Source organism: Uloborus diversus, chromosome 4 (assembly GCF_026930045.1).
Source record: "Uloborus diversus isolate 005 chromosome 4, Udiv.v.3.1, whole genome shotgun sequence".
NCBI lineage: Eukaryota > Metazoa > Arthropoda > Arachnida > Araneae > Uloboridae > Uloborus > Uloborus diversus.
This window is the reverse complement of record NC_072734.1, coordinates 122,028,134-122,055,419: the sequence shown is the minus strand read 5'-3', so window position 1 is coordinate 122,055,419 and position 27,286 is coordinate 122,028,134. Positions and strand designations below refer to the sequence as shown.

The following is a 27,286-nucleotide window of genomic DNA, read 5'->3' as shown; positions in this document are numbered from 1 at the left end:
TTCGGAGCTTTTTAGAAAAATATATGGTAAATTAACAGGTTTCTATAAATATTCACTGCCGAAGATTCGTTTTGAAACGCAGTTGTTGTGTCAACAGCGTAACGAAACTTTGGAACGCGGAAAGCGGATTAAAGTAAACATTCGTGTTTCGACAGAGTGGTGATTTTGTGATTAAAAGCGATATGGACTCATGCACTTTCTTGGTTTTCGATTAAAAACGACTTTGACTTTTTAGTGCGATTCACATGACCTATAGTTACTACATTATAAATTTTTTTCTACTTAAAAACTTTTTTGTTAACCTATTCAAACCCGATACATAAAATAATTCATATCACATCTTACTGAAAGGTTATCATCGGAATGCCCCCCCCTCTCTTTAGGAGGTGTTTATTATTGACTTTCCCTAAACTTGGCTTTTAATGTAATCAATGAGACGATTAACTGAATTGATATGTAATCCTCATACAAATAATAGCCGATGATCGAATAACCCGCGTGCTTCAACAATGAAACTCGTGCCATGGTATGATGATTTGATAATGTGTTTTGATATAGGTTTAACATGCAGGGAAAGGCTTTATTGTGACAAGGCTGAACTGGATCCGCTAATATCAGTGTTTCACTGGTAAGACTGTCATTTCAGGGGAATGAAGAAACGAAAAAATGGTCAACAATGAACGCTACCTACTGGAGTTTAGGGTTAATCCACTGGAATTGGGGTTACAGTTTCAACTATCAAAATATCACCAAACAGGCAATGGCTTCGTTCAAATGTAGAAGAGTAGAAGCAATTTTCACCCGTCATACCTTAACGGGCGACTTTCTAGTGTTATAATAAATGTAGATAAAACATTTCAACATGACGCTACTTTTTTCAACTTACATTTGCTTCAGTAAAAATATTTGTAGAAAAAATCGTAAAACTTTTCAAAAGTAAAAAATAATTACTTGTTGTTAAAAAAAAAGTGTTAAAGATTATGAGTGGTGATTTTAACCACCATTGAATCAATGATGCCAAGTTTTCCCATCACGTCTGTATGCTCATATGTGGGTCATTCCATACAAAATGGGCGAAATTCACAAAAAAGTGGTGGCCGCATGGTAACAGATTTTTATGAAATTTAGTATACAGGTTTCTTTTATGCCTACATAAAAATATCTAAAATATTTTGGCTTAAATATTTTTTATTTTAATAGGTACATACGATTGAAAATTGATCTAATTGAACAGCATTCTCATAAATGCTAAATGTTGCATTTTCGAAGGCTTGTATTTTATTAACTACTAGTGGTACCCGCACGGCTTTGCCCGTAGTTGAAAATTAAAAGGTCATTCGGTTCGCCTGTATATTTACAAATAATGAATGACGATTTTCTCGCCAATTGGCTATGTTCATTCGCTCTCCCATTCCACGTCATGATAATTTCGTAATTTCCTCGCCCATCTTATGATAATTTTGCTCCGGAAAATGTTCTTAAAATTGAAATAGAAAAAGAACAAAATTGAATTTTTGAAAAATCGCTTCGAGGTGCACACTCCCATGCTACAAACTAACTTTGTGCCAAATTTCATGAAAATCGGCCGAACGGTCTAGGCGCTATGCGCGTCAAAGAGATCCAGACATCCACACATCCTCCAGACAGAGATACTTTGAGCTTTATTATTAGTAAAGATTTAATCAAAACATAAAAGTTATATATAGTTGTAATCTATGGAGTACGGCAATTCATCTGATATGAGTAAAATTTTCAAGAATATTATAGTTAACTTTTAACCGTGTTTTAAAAACTGAAAATATTTCAGTATTCTCATAATTAAGCATTATGTTTTTTAATCTCTAGCTTTAAAGGATGTATTAGCTTTGCTGAAATTGAGAACCAATAACATGCTAAGTGTCATAAAAGAAATACCTTTCTTTTGAATTTGTATTTTAACTCCTTTTGTCTTCAAAATCAGTTTTGAACTTAGTGACATTTTGTAAAATGGCGATTTTCCCCTTCAGTTAGGCCCAAAAATTTAAATGAGGGAAACTTTCGACAACTTTCAAATTTTGCAGGAATACAGAACAGTATTTGTACTATTTGCTCGAAGAAATTCGAAATTGGGTTTTGATTTCCAAGCTTAAAAAAAAAAAAAAAAATAATCAGAACATTAGCATTTTCTTTGTGTTTTATGTGAATATACGAAAATTCAAAGAACTAGATAAATAACTAAATGATGCAAAAGCAAGTATATCTAACATTCATTTCAATTTTTTGAAAAAATATACTGGCATAATGCGAAATTTATAAAACAACTAGCTGTACCCGACGCGCGTTGCTACGCCAACAAAAAAATATATCATTATACTGATTTTCATGACAATCGGTTGAACGGGGCGGAAGTTGCTACTCTGCAGTGCCACCTGGTGGCGAGTGGCTTCAATGAGTATATTATGCACCTTCTCCGTGGAAAAATACATATATATATATAGCAATTTTCATAATAATCGGTCCAGGTATCAAGTGAAGCCGTGACTATACTCAAATTTTGTACTCACGCAGTTTGCAAGATCAATCAATCGCTAAAAATATCAAATAGAAAAAGTTTTAAATCCCCCCCCCGTAGCATGAAAAGCCATAAAACAATAAAGAAAGAATTTATTTGTTCAAACTCAAGAAAAATGGCAACAGCTAACTTCTTATCAATGAGATCTTTCACGCGAATTAATTTCTGCAGCTGATAATTTTATTCGTATTTATCCAATGGATTGTGACTTAAATTGGAACAAAAAAGGAACTATCGATCGGATTTTTTTCGAACTGATCTATAAACATTCCCAGTACCAAAAATAACAAACGGTGAAAGTTTCAGCCAAATCTGCCGGGTAGTTTTTGAGTTCATGGATGACATACAGACAAACATTCATTTATATATATAGATTAGTGGATAAATTTATATCTTAAGCAATAATAATAACTTCAACAAATGCATCAAAAGATTTTTTTTTTTTTTTTTTTTTTGCCCTTCAAAAGTTTTTTTCGATCTGGCTAAAAATTTGTGGCTCAATTTTTGTAGGAAAATCCAATTGAAAACATTAATAGTACTCTTTCATTAATATATTTCAAGAAGTAACAGGCATCATCTTTAATAGATCGTGTGTACTATAGTAACGGTCCATGTGGGTTCACTAACTTGATAAGAAAATCACTTATCTGAAAAGATACCGATGCATAAAATCAATGTGTAGAAAAACATTACCCAGCCACAAATAGTTGCTATATATACGTACTAGCTGCGTTACCCGGCTTTGCCCGGTCTACTTTGAAAATAAAAATAGTGTCAAGTGACGTATATTCAACAATCAGGCGTAAAAAATAACAAAAAAAAAACATCATGATTTCTCTTCCAAACAATGACGACAGATATTAAAATACTTTTAAGAAATTAAATCCAGAAAGATGATCTAAAATGCGTAACCATGGAAACACAAAATAAAATAAGATTAAGGAATTAAAATGCGAAAGAAAATGGTTTACAATTTGAATGGAATCGCGATTTCTTAAAAAGGCTTGTAACTTTTTTTCCTTTTGAGATAAAAGCTTATTTTTAGTTAGATCTGGAGTAAAAAAGGTAGATTTGTCCAATGGCGTCAAAAAGAAAGCTGTGGGACAGTTCCTTCACTTTTTATCGATTTATTTAATGAAGAAAGTCGTGCCTAAATTTCAGCTAAGCCTAAAAAAATTCGAGCTAAAAACGCAAGTTACTCCCGTCGTAATAAAGTTAGAGCATTGAAACAAACTGCGTAGAACGCGGAAAATTTTACCCTTTCTAACGATATGTAATATTAATATGTGCAAGTAATTTTTTACCCCCATATTTGACAATTTATGTAAAAATTAGAAGTAAATTGGAGTAAAAAAAGAACTATTCATCGAATTTTATTCGAACTGGTCTGCAAACCTTTTCAGGACTTAAAGGAACAAACTGTGAAAATTTCAGCACAATCGGTCGGGTAGTTCTCGAGTTTTGCGAGTTCAAACACACAGACGCTTTTTGGGGACTTCATTTTATACTATGTAGAGAAGAAAAGATGTAACAAACAAATGGAACTATTGATGTTGGATTTAGCCTGATCTCTAAACTCTTTCTCTTCAAACATATGCTCCTTTCACTGATGATTGAGATAAATCTGAGACTAGGAATTTGGGTGTTCAATTGTTAATTGAGCTGAAACGATGATAATCTCATATGTCCAAGACAGCTATGGGTACTTCAATAAATTGTTATTGAGCCTAACTTACAAGATTGATAAATTTTATTCATGAGTTCAAAAAAAAAAAAAAAAAAAAAGTGATTGTAGCAGTCAGAAGGAGAAAATATCTTGCAGTTATAAGTGGATTATTATATGTCGTATGCTTACTTGTTTTGACGGATAATAGTTTGATAGTTTTATATCAATATGCCATAATATGCATTTTTGCCATTGATAGTAGAAAAAAAAGTGATCTGCTTTTCATTGAAAATTAGATTCATTTGTGTGGCAAATGTTGTTTAAATGGCAATTTTTATTCTGGACAGAAAAGCTATAACTAAAATAGACGCGTTTCGCTACCAAAGGAATTCTTTTGTTTCAAAGAACGTCGCAGCAGGACGGCTGAAATAAATATGTGTATTTCGTCAAATATACTTATTCATGGATAAAACAAATTTCCTCAAACTCATAGCAAAATCTCAAATGCTATTGAGAATTTGACGAGATGGTCCTCTTTCGTTATCTTTTAACTCAGTATGTTCTTTTAGTCATGCTGACATAAGTTTTCTAGAAACTTTAGTTATTTTTTCCTATACCACGGAAAGAGAGGAAAATTCAAATTACAGTAGCACAATTATATTTAATTATGCATACTGGACTAGTTTGTACTTCACAATAATTAGGGAAACATTTTAGCAAGTACTTCATAAACATACTTTGAGAAAATGAACTATAAAAGATATGGTTAAGTCTTGCTAAACTTACGATAAATAGCCGTAACTAATGGAATTTTACCTTAGTTCAAGTTATTCCGTATCAAAAATGCGCTGATTCCAATGATTAAAATTTAGCAATATCTAAAAGACACTTTAATATGTTACGTAAAAAAATGAGTAATTTAAGGACATTTCCTCATGTTCAAACAAGCATCTAAAATAGAGAAAAAAATGAAAATTTCGGAAATTTTTGATTTTTTAAAGTACGATTTCATCATCAAGGAATTCAAAAATAATTACTAAATTAGAGCAGACAGTTAGTTATAGATAGTTTTTCAATCTGAATCCTTTTTGCTGTTATTTTTTCATTAAAAGAGCTAGAAGAGTGATTTGAAATGTGAAGTAAATTGGCAAGTTTTCAATCTTTGTTAAAATCTTAGATTAAAAAAAAGCTTCGAATAAATTATACTTTCCTCTTTCCTAAAAGAGATTTGTTTATAGAATGTGGAAATATTTATTTTTTAAGTGTACGTTTATAACTTACGGAGTTATTGAGTCACAAACTGCCATGAGCTCTGAAAATTTAGGCTTAGCGTAAGCATCAACTTCTAATCTCAATAACAAAGCAACAAACAATTTTTAAACTTTCATATTTTGTATTCCCTCATATATATGCATGATTTCCCTATATAAAAATTTTCATTGAAATCTGTGACATGTCAGACACAGCCGATTTGCTCATTTCGCATGGAATGACCCATGTCCGTTCACCCGTATGGTCATTCGATATTTGATTTTAGCATCTAGACCATCATCGAGTCCATTTTGAGGATTTTTAATGTAAGTTTGCGTGTACCTCACACATCGTATAGCTCAAGACTATTTCGAGCAACTTGTTGCGTGTTGGCGGCGCAGATTTTCCAACCCTTTCCAGGTAGCTTTCACTTTGTTTCAAACACGTTTTAAAATCGCTGTTAACGTCGTAAATACCATTTTAAAACGCTTATAAACGATATGGATGCTACATTAGTTATAATTTATTACTTTAACTAGCGGTACCCGCACGGTTTTGCCCGTAGTAGAAAATTTAACGGTCATTTGGTTCGCCTGTATATTTACAAATTATGGATGATGAATTTCTCACCAATTTGCTATGTTCATTTGCTCACCCACGTTTTGGTAATTTGCTCGTCCACGGTATGATAATTTTATCTTCCATGTTGTGATAATTTGCTCTGTAAAATGTTCTTAACATTGGAATAGAAAAAGAACAAAATCGAATTTTTGAAAAATCGCTTCGAAGTGCTCACTCCTATGCTACGAACTAATTTTGTGCAAAATTTCATGAAAATCGGCCGAACGGTGTTGCACGTAACAGACATCCAAACAGAGATCCAGAGAGACAGAGATCCAGAAAGACAGAGATCCAGAAAGACAGAGATCCAGAAAGACAGAGATCCAGAAAGACGGAGATCCAGAGGGACAGAGCTCCAGAAAGACGGAGATCCAGAGGGACGGAGATCCAGAAAGACAGAGGCCCAGACTTTCAACTTTATTATTAGTAATAGCAAAGATTTCATGAAAATCGGCCAAACAGTGTAGGCGCTATGCGCGTAACAGACATCCAGACAAAGATCCAGAAAGACAGAGATCCAGACTTTCAGACATTTAAAGAGTTTTTATAATCGTAAGATTTCGGTCCTGAGATTTCAACGGAACTAATTTCTTAGTTACTCATTACTCTGGACTAATAGGGGATCCAGGTTTTCCGAATAAATGAAAGCACGGATTAAGCAAAATAACCTATAAATTGAGCCAAGGTATATGAACAAATTACTGTGCACAGCAAAAATCGTACTTCAAGAGAGAGTGAAATGTAAAACTGCATAAGAAAAATTAACAAAAACACAAGATACAGCCAACAAAAATACATTATTTCGCTAACTCGACTTTTATTTATACAGTAAGTATATCTAAATTGCTGCCCGGATTAAGCGAAGTCCGGTTTAAATGGGTCCGGATTAATGATAGTTTACTGTATACAGAAGTAACTGAGGAGGAAATTATATATGTGGTACTACTGGGTCCACTTGATGTTCTTTCCTTAAAGCTTTCAAATTTAGATAATTTGTTTAAAATCGTATTTTTACAATTTGTATTCTCATCCAGCAGTTGTTGGGCATATTTTGATCTAGTTAGTAGTTCTGATTGCTTGGCAATTCGAATACGCGTACTTTTACTATTTAGTTTAAACAAAAATTATGAACACGTTTAAAATCTTTTAATATGAAAAATTGACACTATTTTTCCATTTGTTAAAGCTGGCAGTCAAAAATAGCCTCCGCTATTTCCCCAGTCACCTTCACCATGAGTTAGCCTCGGAGTTTGCAAAAGAGTTAAGACATTATGGTCACATCTACATGTACCGCTTTCGACCCGAGTTTGAAATGAGGTAAGTGAAATTTCATTTTGCAAAAATTCCTTTCATGAAACTACTACTCCACACAAACATTGTCACAGCAGTGAGAAACTTTAAAACTAGAATGAAGGAGTTACTCGCTGGTTCTATTCCATCTGAAATATCGTAACTTAATTCATTGATAGAAGGGTTCCTTGTAATAGTGAAACACGTGAAAGCAAGATTTCTTTTTGAAATTTGTTATTTGTTTGTTTTGCAATTTGTTTGTTCGCTCATTGATTGTTGAGGCTTGACCACGAAAAGAGAAGGTTAATAACCTCGAAGCGAAATTTCATTTTGTATCATTTGTAATTGGTAGAATCAGCCAGAAAGCGCCTAGTAGTGAGAGTCGTTCTCGCTGATCATATCTATTTCAAAATAATAACAAACAACCTATTACATAAAAAATTATTAAATATAAACAAAAAACTCGACTGCGTAAAAACCAAAAAAAAAACTAAAAAGGAAAATGTATAACACCAGTAGTTTAGAATGTATTAAGTACTACTGAATAACTACACCGTTGAAATAGTTTTATAACCGTACACAGATAAGTCAATTCATAAATTCAAAAGCAGAATAGAAGGATCAACAGTCGGGGCCCATTCCTTTCTGATTCAAGGAACCCCGTAAAATTTGAATGGGCCCCGACTGTTGATCCTTCTATTCTGCTTTTGAATTTATGAATTGTCTTATCTGTGTACGGTTATAAAACTATTTCAACGGTATAGTTATTCAGTAGTACTTAATACATTCTAAACTACTGGGCTTATACATTTTCCTTTCTAGTTTTTTTGGTTTTTATGCAGTCGGGTTTTTTGTTTATATTTAATAATTTTTTATTTTACACTTTTCAGTTAACTTTCACTGACATAGTTATTATGATTATAAGACGGTACATTTCGCAACCTTGTCATTTCATTGAGAGAGTTTGCTTGTATCGTGAGGTTTATTAAGTAACTTGCAGTGGTCTAAACTACTGATAATTAGTCCCTCTAGGGATAACTCGGCTTAAAGCTACATGTGCTTGACCATCGGCAAAAATGCGCGAACTTAAGTCAACCACAGCACAGCTATATAAATATATAAACAGCCTGTATAACTCATGATGACGTGAAATCAAAAACGTCCCCCCCCCCCGTCAGTCAAATCTTTCTCGCAAAACTAAAAAAGCCTGTCAAGAAAGTACACGTCGTGAAACTCAGTCCCTTGAATCAAAGCAAAAACAATTGCAACATGTTAGAGATGAAAATCGAATTAGTAGACTTTCTTTCTTTTGGTGCTTACTGCACGGGTTTATTTTGATGAGGACTACAATCTGAGTGTCTTGCCTTCGTTACGCATGATATATTTTTTATTACAATACAGAATACATATAAAGAACACATGAAAGAATTTAAATCAGAAAGAGGGGAAAGTACATCCAGAGCGAGGGTGTCTTGACCCATCGCCTCAAGTGGGAGAAGCAATCGCTTAGACCACTCGGCCACTGAGACCCCAATTAGTAGACTTAGTAAACAGAAAAATTCAGGCAGCGAAAACTACCTGCATTTGTCACACGCAGGTAGCGTGCGACGCAGTGTGCAACGCCCAATGTGCGCCGATCCAGAACTGACAAAATGGCAACCGGTTTTTGAAATGGTAGTTTTGATTACTGTCATGTGTTTAGTGACACTCCCGAGGTTAAGACAAATCGATTGATGTAAGAATTACCAAAATTAGCCAAGGCGTTTAGCCTGTAGAACGCCACATAGAAACGGACATACATACATACATAGACTGATAAACACATTACCCTCCTTTGCGTCGCGCAGTCGGGTAAAAAGATGATGTTTTCGCTTCAAGGTCATTCGCCATATCTCCGTGGTCTAGCTTTACCATTCAGAGGTAAACGTTTAAAATCACATTGAAATATATTTTCAAGAACGTGAAAATCCGTACGTAGTGGTTTAAGCACAGATATGAGTGTCGTTCAGAGTTTTAACAATATGTTTGCCAACATGAAAACGTAGTTAAACAGAAACTGAACGAAATGAACAGCTATCTAATTAAAAATGATCTCTACTAAAAAAACTACCACAATAGGTCAAAAAAAAAAAAAAAAAAAAAAAAAAACCCACTAATTTGAATTCCGAAATTTTGAATTCAAATTATGTTTTTCGCAATCACGAGTTGCGACAGGACACTCCTCATTGGAGTTATTGTTTCTAGAAACGGCGCATGTCCCCCCAAGCCTGCCCTTCCTCCTGGGCGTTACGTGTGTACAGTTGTGTGTGCGCAAGCGTGTGTATGTGCAGCCGAGTGTGTGTGCGTGTGTGCAGGCGTGTGTGTATGTGTGCAGGCGTATGTGCGTGTTAAGTAGGCTTGTATGGTGTGCGAAGACCTGTATGTATGCACGTAAGCATGTGTGTATGTGTGTAAAGGCGTGTTTGTGTGAGTGTGTATGAACGTGCGTATGTGTAGGCATGGATGCCTCCTACCAGGAGAAACGGGGACAGCTGCTCAAGACCAGAGGAGCCACGCCTGCACTGGGCGGTGGTGCTGGTGTCCCTGGTCCAAGCTGGGAAAGGAACCACAACGCCAAGGATAGTGAAGTGAGAACAATAAGCAATCGTCATTGCTCAAAAAAAAAAAAAAGTTTGACACATGAATAAAATGCAGAAAATAAAAGAATTGTAGTAAGTTTTTATTCATTAAAGTAAATTCCAAGATTAATGTTTGTCCATCTATTTCCTATGCATTGCGAAAGTTTCATCCCACGTTGGTCCAACATGAACTTCCAACCTAAACTAACTCAAAACTTCAAATTTACTAACTAGTTCGACCCAAACTTCCACTACAATTTCAAAATGCTTTCCGGTGATTTTTCTTTTTTTTTTCGGTCGGAAGATCGAAGTTTTGTCTAAAGAAACAACTAAAGTAAAACAACGAAAGAAAAGTTTTAATTCGATGTATTTTTATTCCTCCATAGGGCTTATCCTTTGGATGAATATCCAACGCAGTGTAGAGAAGCTGCTGCAATAATGCTCATGATTATGAATAACCTCGATCCCAAAGTGGCTCAATTTCCTCAAGAATTAGTTACTTATGGTGGTAACGGACAAGTGTTTTCCAACTGGGCTCAGGTAAGATCTTTGAAAAAATCAATACTAGTGCTCATTGATATGAGTCAGTAATTTAGTCCTCTTATGAAACGTGTCTTCATAAATAAATATCCTATATAAATTCCCCTAATGGTTTTTTCAAAATGTATAAACGTTTTCCCAACTTTTAATCAGTACTTCACGTTCATTTTTAAATCTTCACTTTCAGATTCATGCTGGTCGATAATTTATGAATCATGTGTCATGTATTTTGATATTTTAAAAATATTCCTTTTTATGCCAAGGAATTTTTGCCTTCGCAGTTTGTTCAAACCATATTATGTTCAGTCATGTGGAGGTGATTTTCTTTTCTGGTTTTCATTTTTTTTTACAGAGAAAATGAAAGTTTTAGGAGTTTATATATTTATTGGAACTAATTTTGTTATTTTTTAGAGAAAATGTGCTTTTATGTACGGACAAAACTCAACTGTCATATAGGTTATTTCTCAAGAGTTTCTTTTTTTTTCTAGAACGACATAATTTCCTTAATACTTTATCAAATTTCACAAGTAAGGCGTCATTTTGAAGGGTATTTTTTAACACGTTTTTATTAGCTTGCACCTGTATATATGTATGTATGTATCTTGTAAAGGCATCTTGCAACTCAAATTTTGCCTACTTCTTGCGATCGGATTCTTTTGAAATTTGGCACACGACCTCAGACCCGATGACAATGCCATATTCTATAATAAAATTAGTTAATTAACTATTAATTGTTAGTTGATTACAATTTTAATAAATATGTTGGCATAAATCCAACAATGTGAAGAAGAAAGATTTAAAAAATATGCATTAAAAATGCTCGCAAAAAATATTTTAAAATATCTATAAAAACCTTAGATTTTTCTGCATCAGACAAAATTTGTCCCAATGTTCCAAGGTAATTAGAAAGTGAGTTCTAACTGTTTTTATCTAATTTCCTGCCAAAATTTAGGTGAGCCTTCAATTGGTAATTCATTGTTGATCAGGCTGTTGTTGCCGTTGTTACGCTTTAAGGAGTACAATTATTTTTGGAGTTCTAGAGACCCCGCGTTACGAATGCTGCCCGAGACCTTTAGTAGCTTTTTTTGGGCTAAGTTCATGAATGTAAAAGATTTTGAATTATGTTGAAATGAATATTTTTTAGTAAAACAAATTAAACTAAACAAAAAAAAATAATAATAGTTTAAAAAACTATGAAATAAAAAAAAACCACGCTTTTGAAGCAAAATGAACTAAAAAGTAAAAAATAATCTTCGGATGATAAGTAATTGACCAAACATTTAAGTTTAATGTAATAAAAAAACTGGGGGGGGGGGGGGCTTTTTATTAGTTGTCTTGAATTTCGTCCATTTGTTGTCTACGCAAAAATGTAAATAGACAGCACCTCCCGTTTTTTTTTGTTGCATTAAAATTAAATGTTTGGTCAATTACTTTACATACTTATCATCCAAATATAATTGTTTACTTTTTAGTTCATTTTGCTGCAAAAGCGTGTTTTTTTTTTTTTTTTTTAAGTTTTTAAACTATTATTTTTTACCATTTCCGGTGACAAATAAATAAACTGCAACTCACATTTTGGATGCTTTGTCACCCTCCCCCCCCCAATTTATTTTGTTTTTTTACTAGGCATGTATAGCCTCCCGAAATGGAGGCTCGTTGGCGGCGTGCTAATAATGCTAGAATCGCGAGTTCAAGTCCCCATTGGCCAAAAAAAAAATAAATAAATTAAAAAGAAGTAAAGAAATAAAGAAAACGTCGTTTTGGATACTTATTTTCTTCAGCAGAATTCTGAACGATGGTTATATTGTTTTATTAAAATCAGAAAAGAAAAGGTTTGTTTTATATTGGTAAATCGCAGTTTTATAAAGACTATTTCTTAAAGTTTTCTTTTTTAGTTGTCTAGGTGCTTCCTTAATATTTCACAAAACTACAGAAAGCACACCAACACTTTCATGTTTTTTTCACCACTATCGGTAAAAAATAAACAAACAGCACACATTTTGGCTGTTTTTAGAAAGTTGCCCTTAAAAAAAAATCGGATCTTTGAAATACTGCCGTCGAGCATGAATATTTCGTGAGGGGTCAGCTAGTTGATTCTAATTTCATTGTAGATATACTATTCTTAATTTTAAATCATTAGAACGAAAAGACATTATATAAATGAACAGTGGAAGGCATCCCAGAAACTAATTTAGAGTTTTATGTGGAATGAATCAGTTTCAATGAATTACTTCAAATAAGCTTTTATGGTTTGATCAGATATACTCGAGGTGAAATTCCGCACATTTAATCTTCTCAAGTTTTTTCACTTTCTTTTAGTTTTGGTTGGTGATGAAATACTTGAGCAAGCTGACGACCTCGCAAACCCTAGTGATGATGTCTGGGCATCCCCTCGGTCTCTTCCCATCTCCATCGTCTGGTCCGAGGATGGTCATTACGAACGGAATGATGATCCCTAACTACTCCACCAGAAGGAACTACGATCGCATGTTTGCACTTGGCGTCACCATGTGAGAGCATTTTTTTTTGTTTTGGATTGAAACTATATTAGGGATAGTTTACTTTGGCGACAAATAAAGTTGATGTCAAATCAAAAAAATAAAATACAGTAAAATAAAACAAAATAAAATTAACTAAAATAAATAAATAAATAAATATTCTCAACTTGATCATCTCAGATTTTCATTAAATTTTCAGAAATCTTACTCGTAGAAATCTAAAAATTTGTATAGATTTTTTTTTTTTAAATATATCACTCATAATTGATGAATAATTACTCTTTGAAACTCCTTAAAAAACACTTTATTTTACTTGCAGATAGTGCTTTAAAATCTTATAATTCAAGTTAGAGAAAATGGGGGGAAGTTTTGTATGCAATACTGCTTTTAACTGATTTATCCTTAAAGCACTTCAATACGCACAAAACATTCATGATGTTATGTTTGCTGGTTGACTTTGGAGTTTAAACTAACTGTGTGTAGTTAAACTTTGAGAATTTTCTTCTTTAATTCTTAGTCATGTGATTGGTTGGGCCAATTGCAAAGACAATAGTATACTCTTCACGCCGTCTGAGGTAAAAGGGAGATGAATATAATAAATCTTCTTGGTTGCTCAAAAAATAATAATTTGAATAAAAACTAACGAATTTTCACAAAGAACTCTGCAACTAAGCCTATTTAAAAAAATAAAAATAAATAAACAGTAGTAAAACGTCCGAAAGGATCCATTTTGCAATAGCTATACCAAAGTTCTCTAGAAGAAGTACCGCGGTTACATAGCCAGCAAAATAACCTGAAGTAAATGTGTATTAGCTGCTTGCTTTTCCAACAGGAAAAAAAAAATCTACGATCTGTGACCATCGAGTGACAATTTTAAACTTCAAGCTTCCCTATAGGGTTCGCAGTCTAACTTTTCCGCAGATAAAATATGAAATAGATAAAAATAAATGTAAAACATAACTATGAAACTAACATTTGAAGAATACTTAAGAAACTTGTTTGAAAATAAATACTACCAGCAACATTTTAGTTTGATTGTGAATTTGCAGTATAAGTAAAAGGCCTCTTTTGAAAATAAAATTTGTACAAAATAATTTCAACGACAGGCATTAGAAAATTTTAACTAGTTTGTATGCTCTCAGATGCATGAAAATCTTTTGATTTACATCGACCCGTTACCAAACAAAGCTGTAAACGTCTACTCTAATGCATAGGAGCAAAATATTAAGCCAGTTCAACTTCGTTTTAATTTAAAACATGCAGACAAAGCCAACTGTTAAGAGTAGCAGAAGTAAAAAGAATATATATAATCAATTTGCAGAGTATTGAATTGACATTGGAATGAATTGTTACATCCTAAGTTGTAGTCGTGCGATGAATTGATCCTAGAGAAAAGTTTGATGCGTAATCACATTAAAACGAAAGCCTTCAATTCACTTTGAAATACACAAATAAAAATCACTGAATTTAAAAAGAAGCGCAGCAATAGAAAAAGGATTAAAACTGAAACATTTTCATTAGGTATGGACAAATGACTGCAGGCAGTTATTGTTACATAGGACCGCAGGGAATTGTGCACGGAACTACGGTAAATATTTTTTTTTTACTAGTATATTTCTCTCTTCAGCATGAAATGTATTATGCAGTGATTATTCTGCATTTTTTTTTTTTTTTTACAGCTTACCCTAATGAACGCAGGGAGAAAATACCTGAATCTTAACGATATGTCGGGAAAAGTGAGTATATATACAACACATTAAAAATGTGATAAGGAAGTTAGTTTTTTCGTTACTGCTTGCTTTTTATTTGCACTTTTCAATTATAGTTGGGCTCATGTAGCTTAATGCTTGACCTAGAATGGGCTCATTTACGTTTCGGTTGAAAGAGGAGCATCATTGCATTTCCTTTGTAAACGAGCTAAAAGAGATAGTTCACATTGACCAAAAGACCAGCTTATTGGAGGTGTTTTGAAATTCCAGATTAAGAAAATTTTCTCAGGCAGAGAAGAGAAAAAAGGATTATAATGGAAAGACTTTTAGACTTACTCCTAACTTGGTAGAAAGCGGGTTAGTTAAATACAGAATAGAGTAGGCATTGGTCAACTGCAGGCCAACGAGTTTTAACTATAAATGAGGTTCTATATCATGATTGCACTATAAATGAGGTTCATTGAACTATTTTATTATGTACTTAAATTTTTGACTTCCAATAGGATAAAAAGCATGTCTCAATATTAAAACCCATTTATTCTGGTTTATTTTCGTTAAAAATATGAGAGTAAAAAACTTAAAAAGTTTTCTAAGATGCTATATGCGTGAATTGAATGTTAAGTTTAAGGTGTAGCCAAACATTAACTACTACTGGTATATGTCTTCCAGTACGTGAATTGAAAACCGTGCGGCAAAATAAATTCCAAGCATTACATTTTCATCATATTTGCGTTTTAATGTTTATCCACGTAACAACGTGAGAACCTCTTTTTAAATTTTTTTTATTCGTTAACAGGGGGTCCAATATTCCCCGTAAGGGGCCATTCATTAAGTACGCAAGGATGATTTTGGCAATTATTGACCCCCCACTTCCCTCCATATAAAGGTGAGTTGATTTTTCAAAGACCTCCCCCCCCCCTCCTATCTTACGTAAGATTCCATTTCGATTTTCAAAATAATGAAATAACGAATCTTACATCACTGGAATCTTTATTAAATTCACTATTTAAAAAAAAAAACCTTTTTGTGCAAAGAAATATTTACTAAAAGCAATCTAGACTGAACGTTTTTTCCACAAATATTTTTTGTATATGATGCGATACTTATTTAAAATAATACATGACATACACAGTGCGATTCTTTTATTATATTTTACGCTGTTCTTACGTCTCTTACGTAAGATTCCATTTCGATTTTCAAAATAATGAAATAACGAATCTTACATCACTGGAATCTTTATTAAATTCACTATTTAAAAAAAAAAAACCTTTTTGTGCAAAGAAATATTTACTAAAAGCAATCTAGACTGAACGTTTTTTCCACAAATATTTTTTGTATATGATGCGATACTTATTTAAAATAATACATGACATACACAGTGCGATTCTTTTATTATATTTTACGCTGTTCATTTTTTGAAAAACAAGTAAAAAACAGCTCATTCCAATACGTATTTTACCTTCTAGAAGCAAATGAAATATGGTAACTGCCAAACCACTTGACTGCGCAATTTCTAATATAAAATATGGACTTGAAAAATATTGCGTAAGAATGGGTGTGACTCCCCCCCCCCCCCCCAAGTAAGGGTATGTAGAGATTTTTCCAACTCCCCTCCTCCTCGGAATCCTTACGTAATTAATGAATGGCCCCTGAGGCAATCCTAAGACTTTTTTATGGAGCGTTTTGAGAGCCTTTTTTTTCTTCGTTATTATAAATCTACAGCTTTTTCAGACACCCTATTTTGTAGCAAAACTGTTTTCAAGTAAAACGATATGACTGCAAAGCTTAAAAAAATTATTTGTTTTTATATTAAATTTTCTAATACATCTACATTAACTATTTTTGTTTAAAATTTTAATCAGATTTACATCAGCTCTGGATTGGGCGGCATGAGTGGAGCCCAAGCAAAAGCAGCAGTTATAGCTGGGTGTGTTGGAGTCATTGCTGAGGTAACTATCCGTTGTTCAGTCGCTAAAGATATAAAAAATAATACACTCTATAGCTGAGGAAAACCTAACCTAGTAGCGTTATAATGCTGCGATTAGAATCTGCGTAGCCTTTACAATATTGCCAGGTTAGATTTGCACCAACTATAGATGCTTTGTCCGCCGCTGCACGGTCTAATGCGCTAATAAAAGTTGTGTCAAGTGACCATGTTCAACAATCAGGCTTAAATAAAAGAAAAAAATATAGTGTAAGTTTTTCCACCGACACGGTAGAAAAGAGCATTTTTATAACTCAAAATTCAAATTTAGAATTGTGTGTTTTTTTTTTTTTAATTCCAAAAATATTGCGCCGAATAATAATAATAATAAAATGTGGTTGCTGTTTGAAATGAAGTCTGTAATCAATACTTGCTCATATCAGGTATATTATTATGAATATTATGACTAGGATTACTACTGTAATAAAAGTATGAAATATTTTAACCAATCATTTAAGTTCTCAATCACAAACCAATACAAATTTTCTGTACAGTGAAACTTCTCTGAGCGACCACCTCTCCGTTCCGCAAAATTTCAGCCGTTGAGAGGGGGTGGCCGCTTTAAAGGGTTTTCGTTTCAGTTGCAATATAATTCTATAATACACAACATAAGCAAGTCTAATGCACAGAATGAAATTTGAGACAGTTCTAAAAGGGAAATGGTATATTATTTAATTATTGTTTACAGTTTTCGAAGAAAGGATACAATTTGTAACTTAAGTTTTTAATCTTCTCCAACAATTTTTTTAAAATCGAATTCAAAATGTTGCTTGTTGCCATTCAAAATGTTTTTCAATTCAAAATGATAAATAAATCCCTCTAACCAATTTTTTTGTCATTGCACATGAATTTGCGATGACTTTATTTACCATTACCAAAATCACTTCAGTTGAAAGTTTAGTTTTCTCATGATTACAAAACGTAAATTGATTGTCTAGAGGCCGAATCAGTGCCCGAAAGGTATAAAAATGTACTTGCTCAAAAGACGTTAATTACACAAAGCGAAATGATTAGTTAATTTAAACCAATCCCAAACTAATATTAAATTTGATTGAAAAACGCTTATTTTCGCAAACTCGTTAACCGGAAGACGTTTCTCTCAGTCTGCAGTGTAATTATCAAAGCTCTCCACGGCTGTTTCGTGCCGGAAAGAATCCGAAATCGTACTCTAAGTCGATTTTCCGCGTTCATATTGCTCAGAATTTCAACACGTAGTTCGAGATTCATAAAATGATCTCCGACAGTGTTGTTTGCTACACAGATTACACGTACACACTGACCAAGTAATAAAATAAACATGAGTGACATTTTTACTCCAAAATTATCGGAATTCGTTAAAGGCCAATAAGAATTCTCCTCTTTGAACTGAAAAGATGCAGATTAGAAGCAGAAAGCGAATAGATTTTCCTGAAAAATGGAATGGACTCATTCATTCGGCGGCCGTTCAGAAGGGTTGGGTGGCCGTTGCTAGGGGTGTTTTTAACATTAAGTCTATGGGGTAAAAAATCTGTGCCGCGAAAAAGCGGCCGTTAAGAGGGATGGCCGCTTAAGACAGGTGGCCGCTTAGAGAGGTTTCACTGTATATGCAATTCAATTATAACGCCAAGAGCATCATGTTTGTCAAATTTTATTTCATTAATTTTTTTAAAAAAAGTTAAGTAATTTGCATTTACAGCATCAAAAAGCATTAAAAATTAAAATCGTGATGGAAAAAGTTAAAATCAAAAATAAAGTTTACCACGAAGCGTTTTGTGACTAACACCACAAACACTCGCATTCAATAATCCCTTTGTGCACACAGCGTTTTTTTCAAGTTGTGCGAGCTTTTGTAGTGTGTTTTACGTAGCACAACATCTTCTGCACGGTCCTTTAAAATTTTGAACTTTGATATTTCCTTGAATTTTGATTGCAAATGTTTCAAATTTTTTGCGTTGGTCCGTATAAGAGATTTCGTATTTTTTCACTAACTTTATTTTTCTTCAAAATTTCAATATCTTTACTTTGCACCTTATTGTGACCACTGTTGGACTAACTGTTGCGAAAAAAAAAAGGCCTTGCAGGTTATATGAAAAAAAAAAAAAACAAAAAACAAAATTGTTCGGATTTGGACGAAGCGTCAAAGAAAACGTTAGAAATGTGAAACAATAAGGAAAAAGTTGCAGGAACAAAAATTGTAGCAACATTTTTTCCTGCAATAGTGAACAGAATCTTAAAATGAGAAACACATGCTGCTTATGTAACTCATCCGAATATGAGAAGTTTTTTTTTTTTTTACTCCTAATTTTTATATTGAAAAATACGAAAATATTTAACTGTAATTTAACATGAATGAGTAAATTTGTATCTTTTTGAAAAAACTGAACATACGTTTTACGAAACATCACCACTTAGTAAAATATTTCAAAGTGTTTGTTTCACAGGTCGATTCAACTGTTCTTCAGAAGAGATATGACCAAGGATGGGTCATGGAAGTCATTGATAACTTAGATCAGCTGATTAAACGAATCAGGTAGTTGAACTCATTTGAAAAAATAAATAAATAATTTTTTTTATGTATTGTGCTGTTTTCCAATTCATAATGAGAAATGACTTTTCCCTGAAAATATTTGATCCATGGTATTTATGTTTTCAATGAGTTTATTCATGCCACATTTAACTAAAATCATCTGTTACTAAAATTTAGACGTCAAACACATTCATTTCTTTCTTCTTTAGAGAAACCAAACAGAAAAAAATTTCCACCAGCATTGGCTACCTTGGTAACATTGTAGATGTTTGGTGAGAATACGTTATTTACTTTAGAAATTACAATTTCTTATAGTATGATCTATTTTCACTTGTGGTTCAAACTGTTCTTTTCTTCTTTCAGGGAAAGAATTAAAACGGAGTACGAAAAAACAGGTGAACTCTTGGCGGATCTGGGATCCGATCAAACATCCTGTCACAATCCATTTGACGGTGGCTACTATCCAGTTCAGGTAACGGAATTTTTGCGATCCAAAGCAGCTCAAAAATGAGTATTCTACTTACGTATTTAATAAAATTATAGTTCAGTGTTATTCTGCAATGAAAGAACCCTTCAACAAATAAAGCTTTTGAGAGTTTAAAAAATAACAATAATGATAAATCTTTATCTTCTTTACTAATAATAAAGCAGAAAGTCTCTCTGTCTGTCAGGATCTCGGCATAGCGCCTAGACCGTTCGGCCGATTTTCGAGAAATTTGGCACAAAGTTAGTTTGTAGCATGGGAGTGTGCACCTAGAAGTGATTTTTCGAAAATTCGATGTGGTTCTTTTTTTATTCCAATTTTAAGAACAAAACTATCATAAGCTGGACGAGTAAATTACAAAATTACCATAACATGGAACCGTAACATGGGCACAAGCCAATTGGCGAGATACGAAATTATCATAACGTGGAACCGTAACATGGGTACAAGCCAATTGGTGAGAAAATTCACTATACATTATTTGTAAATATACAGGCGAACCAAAAGACCTTTTAATTTTTCTATTACGGGCAAAGCCGTACGGGTACCACTAGTTAACAATAAAGCGGAAAGTCTGTCTGGATGTCTGTAGGATCTCTGTGACGCGCATAGCGCCTACACTGTTAAAAAAATTTCCTGAAAATAACGGAGAAAGTACCGGCAGCAAAGTTGCCGTAAATATTACGTTTCCATTCAATGACTTTCCGTGATTTAACAGAAGTTCCATTTCTTATTTCTCCGTAGTTGTAGTTTTCCGTTTATAAATTTCTCGTGACTGAACGAAAATTCCATTTCTTATTTTTCCGTTCATTTACGATCTTTCTGTGTTTTAACAGAATTTACGCTCCTTATTTTTTCATTGCGATATTTTTTCCATTTCTCACTTTCCCGTATTTATGTAAAAAGATTTTATTTTAAAAAAATATTTAAAAAGATATGTCAAGTATTGACTTTTCGTTTCATTAAAAATTTAGTTCTTTAAAATGATATATAATACAGATATAGTTAACTGTTCTAAAAATATTACTTTTTTTTTATTTGCATTTGTTACTCAAAGATTTTTTAAATTAACATCTGGAGAGAGAACTTACCTAACATACCAAGCATCCATTTGCTGACCAAAACTTTTTATATCAACTTCAGATGAGTCAAATTAATCAAATAGTACTAGCAGAAAAATTGATGGATTTGAATAGGACACCAATTATCCCTGCTGATACTGTTCGATATTCCCTTCGTCGTACATTGTCTGGGGTGGCATGGAAAAACATACATGAAAAATATGATATTTTTATTTGCAGAATATGTCAAATAAAATGCTATTAAAAGCAGGTTGACGTTATCATATAATAATATACCTGATAGAGAGTACCGCATATCTATTGTGTTTAAAAACAGAATCATTGACATGCACGTGAAGAATTTTTGGTTCAGATGCTACATTCCCCCCCCCCCCCAATGATATCCAAATTTTTCACTCATTGGAATCGCAACGTAGATTTTTAGTACATAATCATTATTACTTAAGCATATATCAATCAGTTCGTTTTACCCGAACTGTTTTTCGAAGAAACTTGCAATAATCTCAAATAAGTTGTTGGATAAGATCTTAATAAATTAAATTAAGTACTTATTGTAGCCAAAACTTTCATTGTATATATTAAAGATCAACAATACACCTTTATTTAGAGATTTAAAATAGTTACTTTCAGTATTCCAAACTGTGAAGCGAATCCCCCCCCCCAAAAAAAGAGTGATTTTTCCTATGTTGCTCGCACACCACGATAATCTCCGGTATAGATACGAAATGGCATTTAGTGTATTAACTTTCAAGAATGCGTAAGAGCAATAAAAAATAACTCTATAATAGTTGTATAAATTCTAAATAAACTATCATCGGAATTCTATCAAATGCATATTAACAAGGAAAATACATTTGTATTAACATGTACAAAGATATTCAACAACACTTACATATGACCAGCGGTGCTAAATGCATCTGGATACAGCTAATCCAATAGGCTTTATTTTAAATTGATAACACGAGATCCTTAAACTATTCTCACTGCTAGAGCACACAATATAACTAACGAATAGAATTGTTCAAAGTATTGAGCAAAATATTAAAACCACAAAAATATTCTAATACTGACTCGGTAAAACCCACATCAAATCACCAGGGCGATCAAAACACATCTGCCAGTCTAAAAATGGCGCGAACATTTTTCCAAACCTACAAAGTTCAAATGCTTATAAACAATTTCGACATACGAGTATATTACTCTCCAGACATGAAATAGCAAGCTATCTATTTTGTCTACAGCATCTGAGTTGTTATTCTAAATATGCTTTTAATTAGCAGAATGTAACAGTGCGATTAATAAGCACTATCAATAAGTGATGTTTATCATGACTTGAAGACTAATCGGAGCAAAGTACAGCACAGCGGCAACCCTAGAAATGAAAAATTCCGTTTTCGTCGGGATGTTTACGTTTTTGTAAGGAAAAAATACATTTTGAAGCATTACGGAACTATTCTGTTAAAATCAGTCAGAAAACTACCTGAATTTTCAGGTTTTTTTTAACAGTGTAGTCCGATCGGCTGATTTTCATGAAATTTGGCACAAAGTTAGTTTGTAGCATGGGGGTGTACACCTCGAAGCGATTTTTCGAAAATTCGATTTTAATCTTTTTCTATTTCAATTTTAAGAGCATTTTCCGGAGCAAAATTATCATAAGATGGACGAGTAAATTACGAAATTATCATGACGTGGAATGGGAGAGCGATTGAACATAGCCAATTGGCGAGAAATTCGTCATCCATTATTTGTAAATATACAGGCGAACCGAATGACTTTTTAATTTTCAACTACGGGCAAAGCCGTGTGGGTACCACTAGTAAATAAATAAAATTAAAAACAACTTTTCATCGGGCCATTTAGAGTAATTGAAGGGCTCGGGGAAAGAATGTGATATGCCACGTGATGTGAATTTTTTACTAGGCCAACTTCCAACTTGTAAAATATATTTATAGAACTTTTCAAAGGTATTATACATTCTGTATTCTGCAATACTAAAACCAGACATGTTTTTTTCTATTGACATAATCCATTGTCCTGTTCATTTCAAATTTAATTATGAGAAACAAAACTTTTGATTGAAAAGTCCCTCCTTGTAGCTTGTCACATTTCTGCCCCGAGCCCTTCAATTAAAAAAATTTACTCTGTCATTCAGTTCGCAAGTCATGCTCTTCTGAGACGAGTCTAGTTCAAACAGATAACAAGCTTTCTTAGATCTAGAGTGACCGCTGACTCCACTAGGTACTGAATTTGAGCAAAGTAGTGTCAGATTTAATGGAAGCGGAGTTTCATACAAAGAGTTATGGCTTGACCACGGTGAAATGCGGATGAACTAAAAGCGAAAATAGAACACTTCATCTTGTAATAGGTACGATCATTGAGAAACGGCAAGCAGTAAAGTTTTTACAGCCCTCGCGATCCTACCTATTACAAAACGAGGTGGTCCGTTTCCGCTTCTAGTTCATCCACAAGCTCTCCGTCGTCAAGCTATGCCCCGTCGTACCAACTTCCACAACATTAGAAATTGATCTCGTACTGCTCATCGGAGATTGAGATTCAAGCAATTTTTCTCGGCTCTTACGCTAGAATGACTGGAATAAACTCATTTTAATGCATGGTAGTTACAGTCACTCCCAGCTTAAGCTACTTGAACAGGAGGTAGAACCTAAGTGCTCCGTCAGTTCATCGCAAATAATTATATCATTTAATGAGATGCTAATGGGGTTGTTTCCTTCTGTCAGAAGTAGTACTTTTAGTCACTGAAATTGACAGAATAAGCAAAAAATAAATAAATAAATAAATAAATAAATAAATAAATAAAATAAAATAACATGGACCCAGAAAATTCTTCCATTTTCCCAACAGTTATTTTTTAATTAATTAATTTTTTCAAATGTCCGATTTTTCAAACAAGATGTGATCTTGATGACGTTACAAATGATGCTCTTTGGCGCATCTTTGTACCGCGTTTCCATGTTATGATAATCCAGAAGCGAATTAAAATTGCGTTCTACGCTTGCTATTAACCATATCGTTGCCAATACATGTGAGTAAAGATGCGAATGAAATATTTTGCTCTGTGAATGGCAGTACAGAATGGCATTTCATCATTTGTGATGTCATCGGCAAGAAATGTAAACAATGAAAGATCACCGATTTAAGTTTTTATTTTTTAAATATTAAACAAATTATTTAAAAAATGGTTTGATCCTACGTTTTTAAGCATGTTCTTTCAGAAAAAAATACTTTTAAAATATTGGAAACGGCCCCGTTCACAGCGAATCAATTTTTTGCGACTTGTATCCTTTAAGACACAAACTGATTGTAATCTTTATAATTAATGATGACTTTAAAAAAAATTCACCGTATACAACTAAAATCCTTTTTGTCATAAATGTTTTAGTTCACTTTACTTATATATAGGAAGCTTTTCCAAATTGGAAAATAAAAATCACAATCACAACACAACACAATATGATGAAAATCACTCATGACTAGGCTTGGCAGGTTTCTAAAATGTTCAACCGGGACACCGGAATACTCCCCACCCCCGGCTAGCGAACGAGAATTTAAAAAGGTACACCCTGGTTGGTTTTTAGTGTGTTTTAGAGGGTAGTTAATTCTCAACGCAATGAATAAATAGTTACTAATTATGAGAGTAACTCAGGATAATAAATGATACATGACGCAAGCACACACACGCACACACAGATACAATCAAAAACTTTATTTCCTACACGTTCATATTTCTAAGTTACTTTAGTAAGAAGAAAAACTTTGAATGAGGAATAAAAATTTTAACAATGTTCTAATGCTCTTTGGATTGGCCAGGACTTTTTTGGAAAGTCTTTTTTGCTTTTAATCTTGTTGTAAAATTACTCTCAAGTTAATCCGATATTAATTTTACAAGTCAATGTTACAAATCTGTGCCTCAGAGCCAGACTAATGTAAGTCACATAATCGCTACTATACATGAGATAGGAGAAACACTTGTCTGGCGCGCAAAGGGTAGGAGGCTCGCTCTTTTAGTACAGGTAAATAATTACAGGATTTTTTTTTTAATTCGCAACTCCAGCGCTCGAATACGCTACCTTGCGGTGATTTACAAAACTGCCGGAAAAACTAAAACATTGCCACATTGCGTTTCACGTAAGTCTGTTGACTTAAACATAGGCAGTTTGTTCTGAGTATTTATTAACGCAATCGATGTGTCTTGGATTGCTTTCAGCAACAGAAAGTGTTCGAGCTCCTAAAATAATGTTAGTTTTCATTATTTCCCTCTAAAAAGTGATTTGATTGAGAAATGGTGAAAGCGCTTTAACACCAGAAAACTCTGGATTAACAAACTTGGATAACGTTATACCAGGTAAAATTTTTATTGTTTTGTGTGAATTTGTAAGAATTTGGGTTTTTTTAAAATCTTACATTAATTTAACAAACCATATTTTACAGCAGCATTTAGTTGGAATAGACAGTATGCAAAATTTTTTCGTGAATATATTATCGTAGAACGAAATGAAAAATGTTTAACCGAGAAAGAATTTGTTTTGTTGCTTTTATTCTCAGCTGAAAGGTTTCGCCAAATTTGTTTAGGGTTATAGTTTTAGTATTGTGCGAGCTAAGTATCCTTGGCGAGATTTCACGTTTTTAGTTAAACCATTTTTAATTTTTATCATGAGTGGAATAAAATGGTAGTAAGATTACAGAATTCGATAAGTAAAAAGAAATTCGCAACTCCAACGAACTATAGGGGGCACTGCAGTCACTGTTTAATGGCGGAATTGAAAACTAAAACAAACGCATGTGGTAGCGAAGAAAATGCTAAAAGTGTTGCGATTTTTGTTCGTATGTATGATTTTTTCGCTTTATTCGTTTGAAACGATTTTTCAAAGTCTTGTGGATATTCTGACCCATATAGAAAGAGATTAGAAACCAAAAAGTATTACGAAAGTAAACAATTAATGTAGAACACACAGTAAGTTGTTCTGAAGCAGCCATTTTCACGATGTTGAATTCGGAATTCATAAATTTTTGGTTCGCTTCGAACGGCATTTTCATTTTGTACCGTTTTTTCTATACATTAGTACATATTAAGTTCAGTTTCGTGACATTTCCAGCATTTGTTGACATTTTTGTCACATAGTGCACATACGTGGCAGACTGTCAAGAGTAACGTTTAACACTAGATAATTTATTTCTATGACTATATGATTGGATATCCAAAGAAATCATGCATTTAATTCATTCGTCATGGAAATAATTTACCTGATATGCGAAATCTTGTCAAGATACATTATTCTTTCACATAATTTTAAAACCATAACACTATAAACAGATTTTTGGCGAACTTTTATTTTTTATTGTTCAAATTCTTAACGTTCTTTCTGGATTTTTCAATCTGTTCTGCGATGAATATTTTCAAGAAAATTTATTTGCATACTTTCTATTTCAGTAGGATACTGTAGTAACAAAGGTTATTTAAATCATTTATGTGGAATTAGGTTAAGGAAAAGTGTCCAGTCAATGTTGATAAGTTCGTTTTTTTTTCTTCATCGAATTGAAAAACTGATATTTATTCAAATTCACTCAGAACAAAATAAATAAAATGTGTACTCACAGTTTATATATGGTGGTAGTTTTCTTTTCAGTTGATTGACCATTATTTCTTTTTACTTATCGAATTCTGTAATCTTACTATCATTTTATTCCACTCATGATAAAAATTAAAAATGGTTTAACTAAAAACGCGAAAACTCGCCAAGGCTACTTTGCTTGCACAATACTAAAACTACTATAACCCTAAACAAATTTGGCGAAACCTTTCAGCTGAGAATAAAAGGAATAAAGTAAATTCTTTCTCGGTTATTCATTTTGTTCTACGATAATATATTCAAGAAAATATTTTGCATACTGTCCATTCCAACTAAATGCTGCTGTAAAATATGATTAGTTAAATTAATTTAAGATTAAAAAAAACTCATATTCTTACAAATTCATACAAAACAATAAAAAATTTTACCTGGTATAACGTTATCCAATTTTGTTAATCCAGAGTTTTCTTGTTTACGCTTCCACCATTTAATACTTTTTTGAAAGAAATAAGAAAAGCTAACATTATTTTGAGAAGCTCGAGAATACTACTAAGGGACGAATTAATTTCTGTAGCTGAAAGCAAACTAAGACACATCGATTGCGTTAATAAATACTCAGAACAAACTGCCTGTGTTTACATCAACAGACACACGTGATGCGCAACGTGGCAATGTTTTAGGTGCAGACGCAGTTTTATAAATCACCGCAAGGTAGCGTATTCGAGCGCTGGAGTTCCGAATAATGGTCAATCAAACTGAAAAGAAAACTACCACCATATATCCGTAAGAATTTTGTTGATGATTCGCATAACATGACACAATTAAATCGTAGCTCAGAAATTAGAAAAATCGAAACAGAAAAATTTTAAATTAACCGATCCGGGAATTCGAGAGAAAT

At 33.1% G+C, this 27,286-nt stretch overlaps 1 protein-coding gene across 1 annotated transcript in view; it reads left to right on the top strand.

Moving 5' to 3' along the window:
• The window catches only part of LOC129219667 (urocanate hydratase-like), a 66,708-nt gene that overhangs the window by 5,829 nt on the left and 33,593 nt on the right, over window positions 1-27,286 (top strand). Inside the window, exons 2-10 of the mRNA XM_054853943.1 lie at window positions 7,276-7,406; window positions 10,384-10,537; window positions 12,857-13,047; window positions 14,557-14,623; window positions 14,715-14,771; window positions 16,607-16,693; window positions 19,149-19,237; window positions 19,444-19,506; window positions 19,598-19,706. Of these exons, the coding sequence (XP_054709918.1) occupies window positions 7,276-7,406; window positions 10,384-10,537; window positions 12,857-13,047; window positions 14,557-14,623; window positions 14,715-14,771; window positions 16,607-16,693; window positions 19,149-19,237; window positions 19,444-19,506; window positions 19,598-19,706 (948 nt within the window). The remainder of the gene's footprint in view (window positions 1-7,275; window positions 7,407-10,383; window positions 10,538-12,856; window positions 13,048-14,556; window positions 14,624-14,714; window positions 14,772-16,606; window positions 16,694-19,148; window positions 19,238-19,443; window positions 19,507-19,597; window positions 19,707-27,286) is intronic.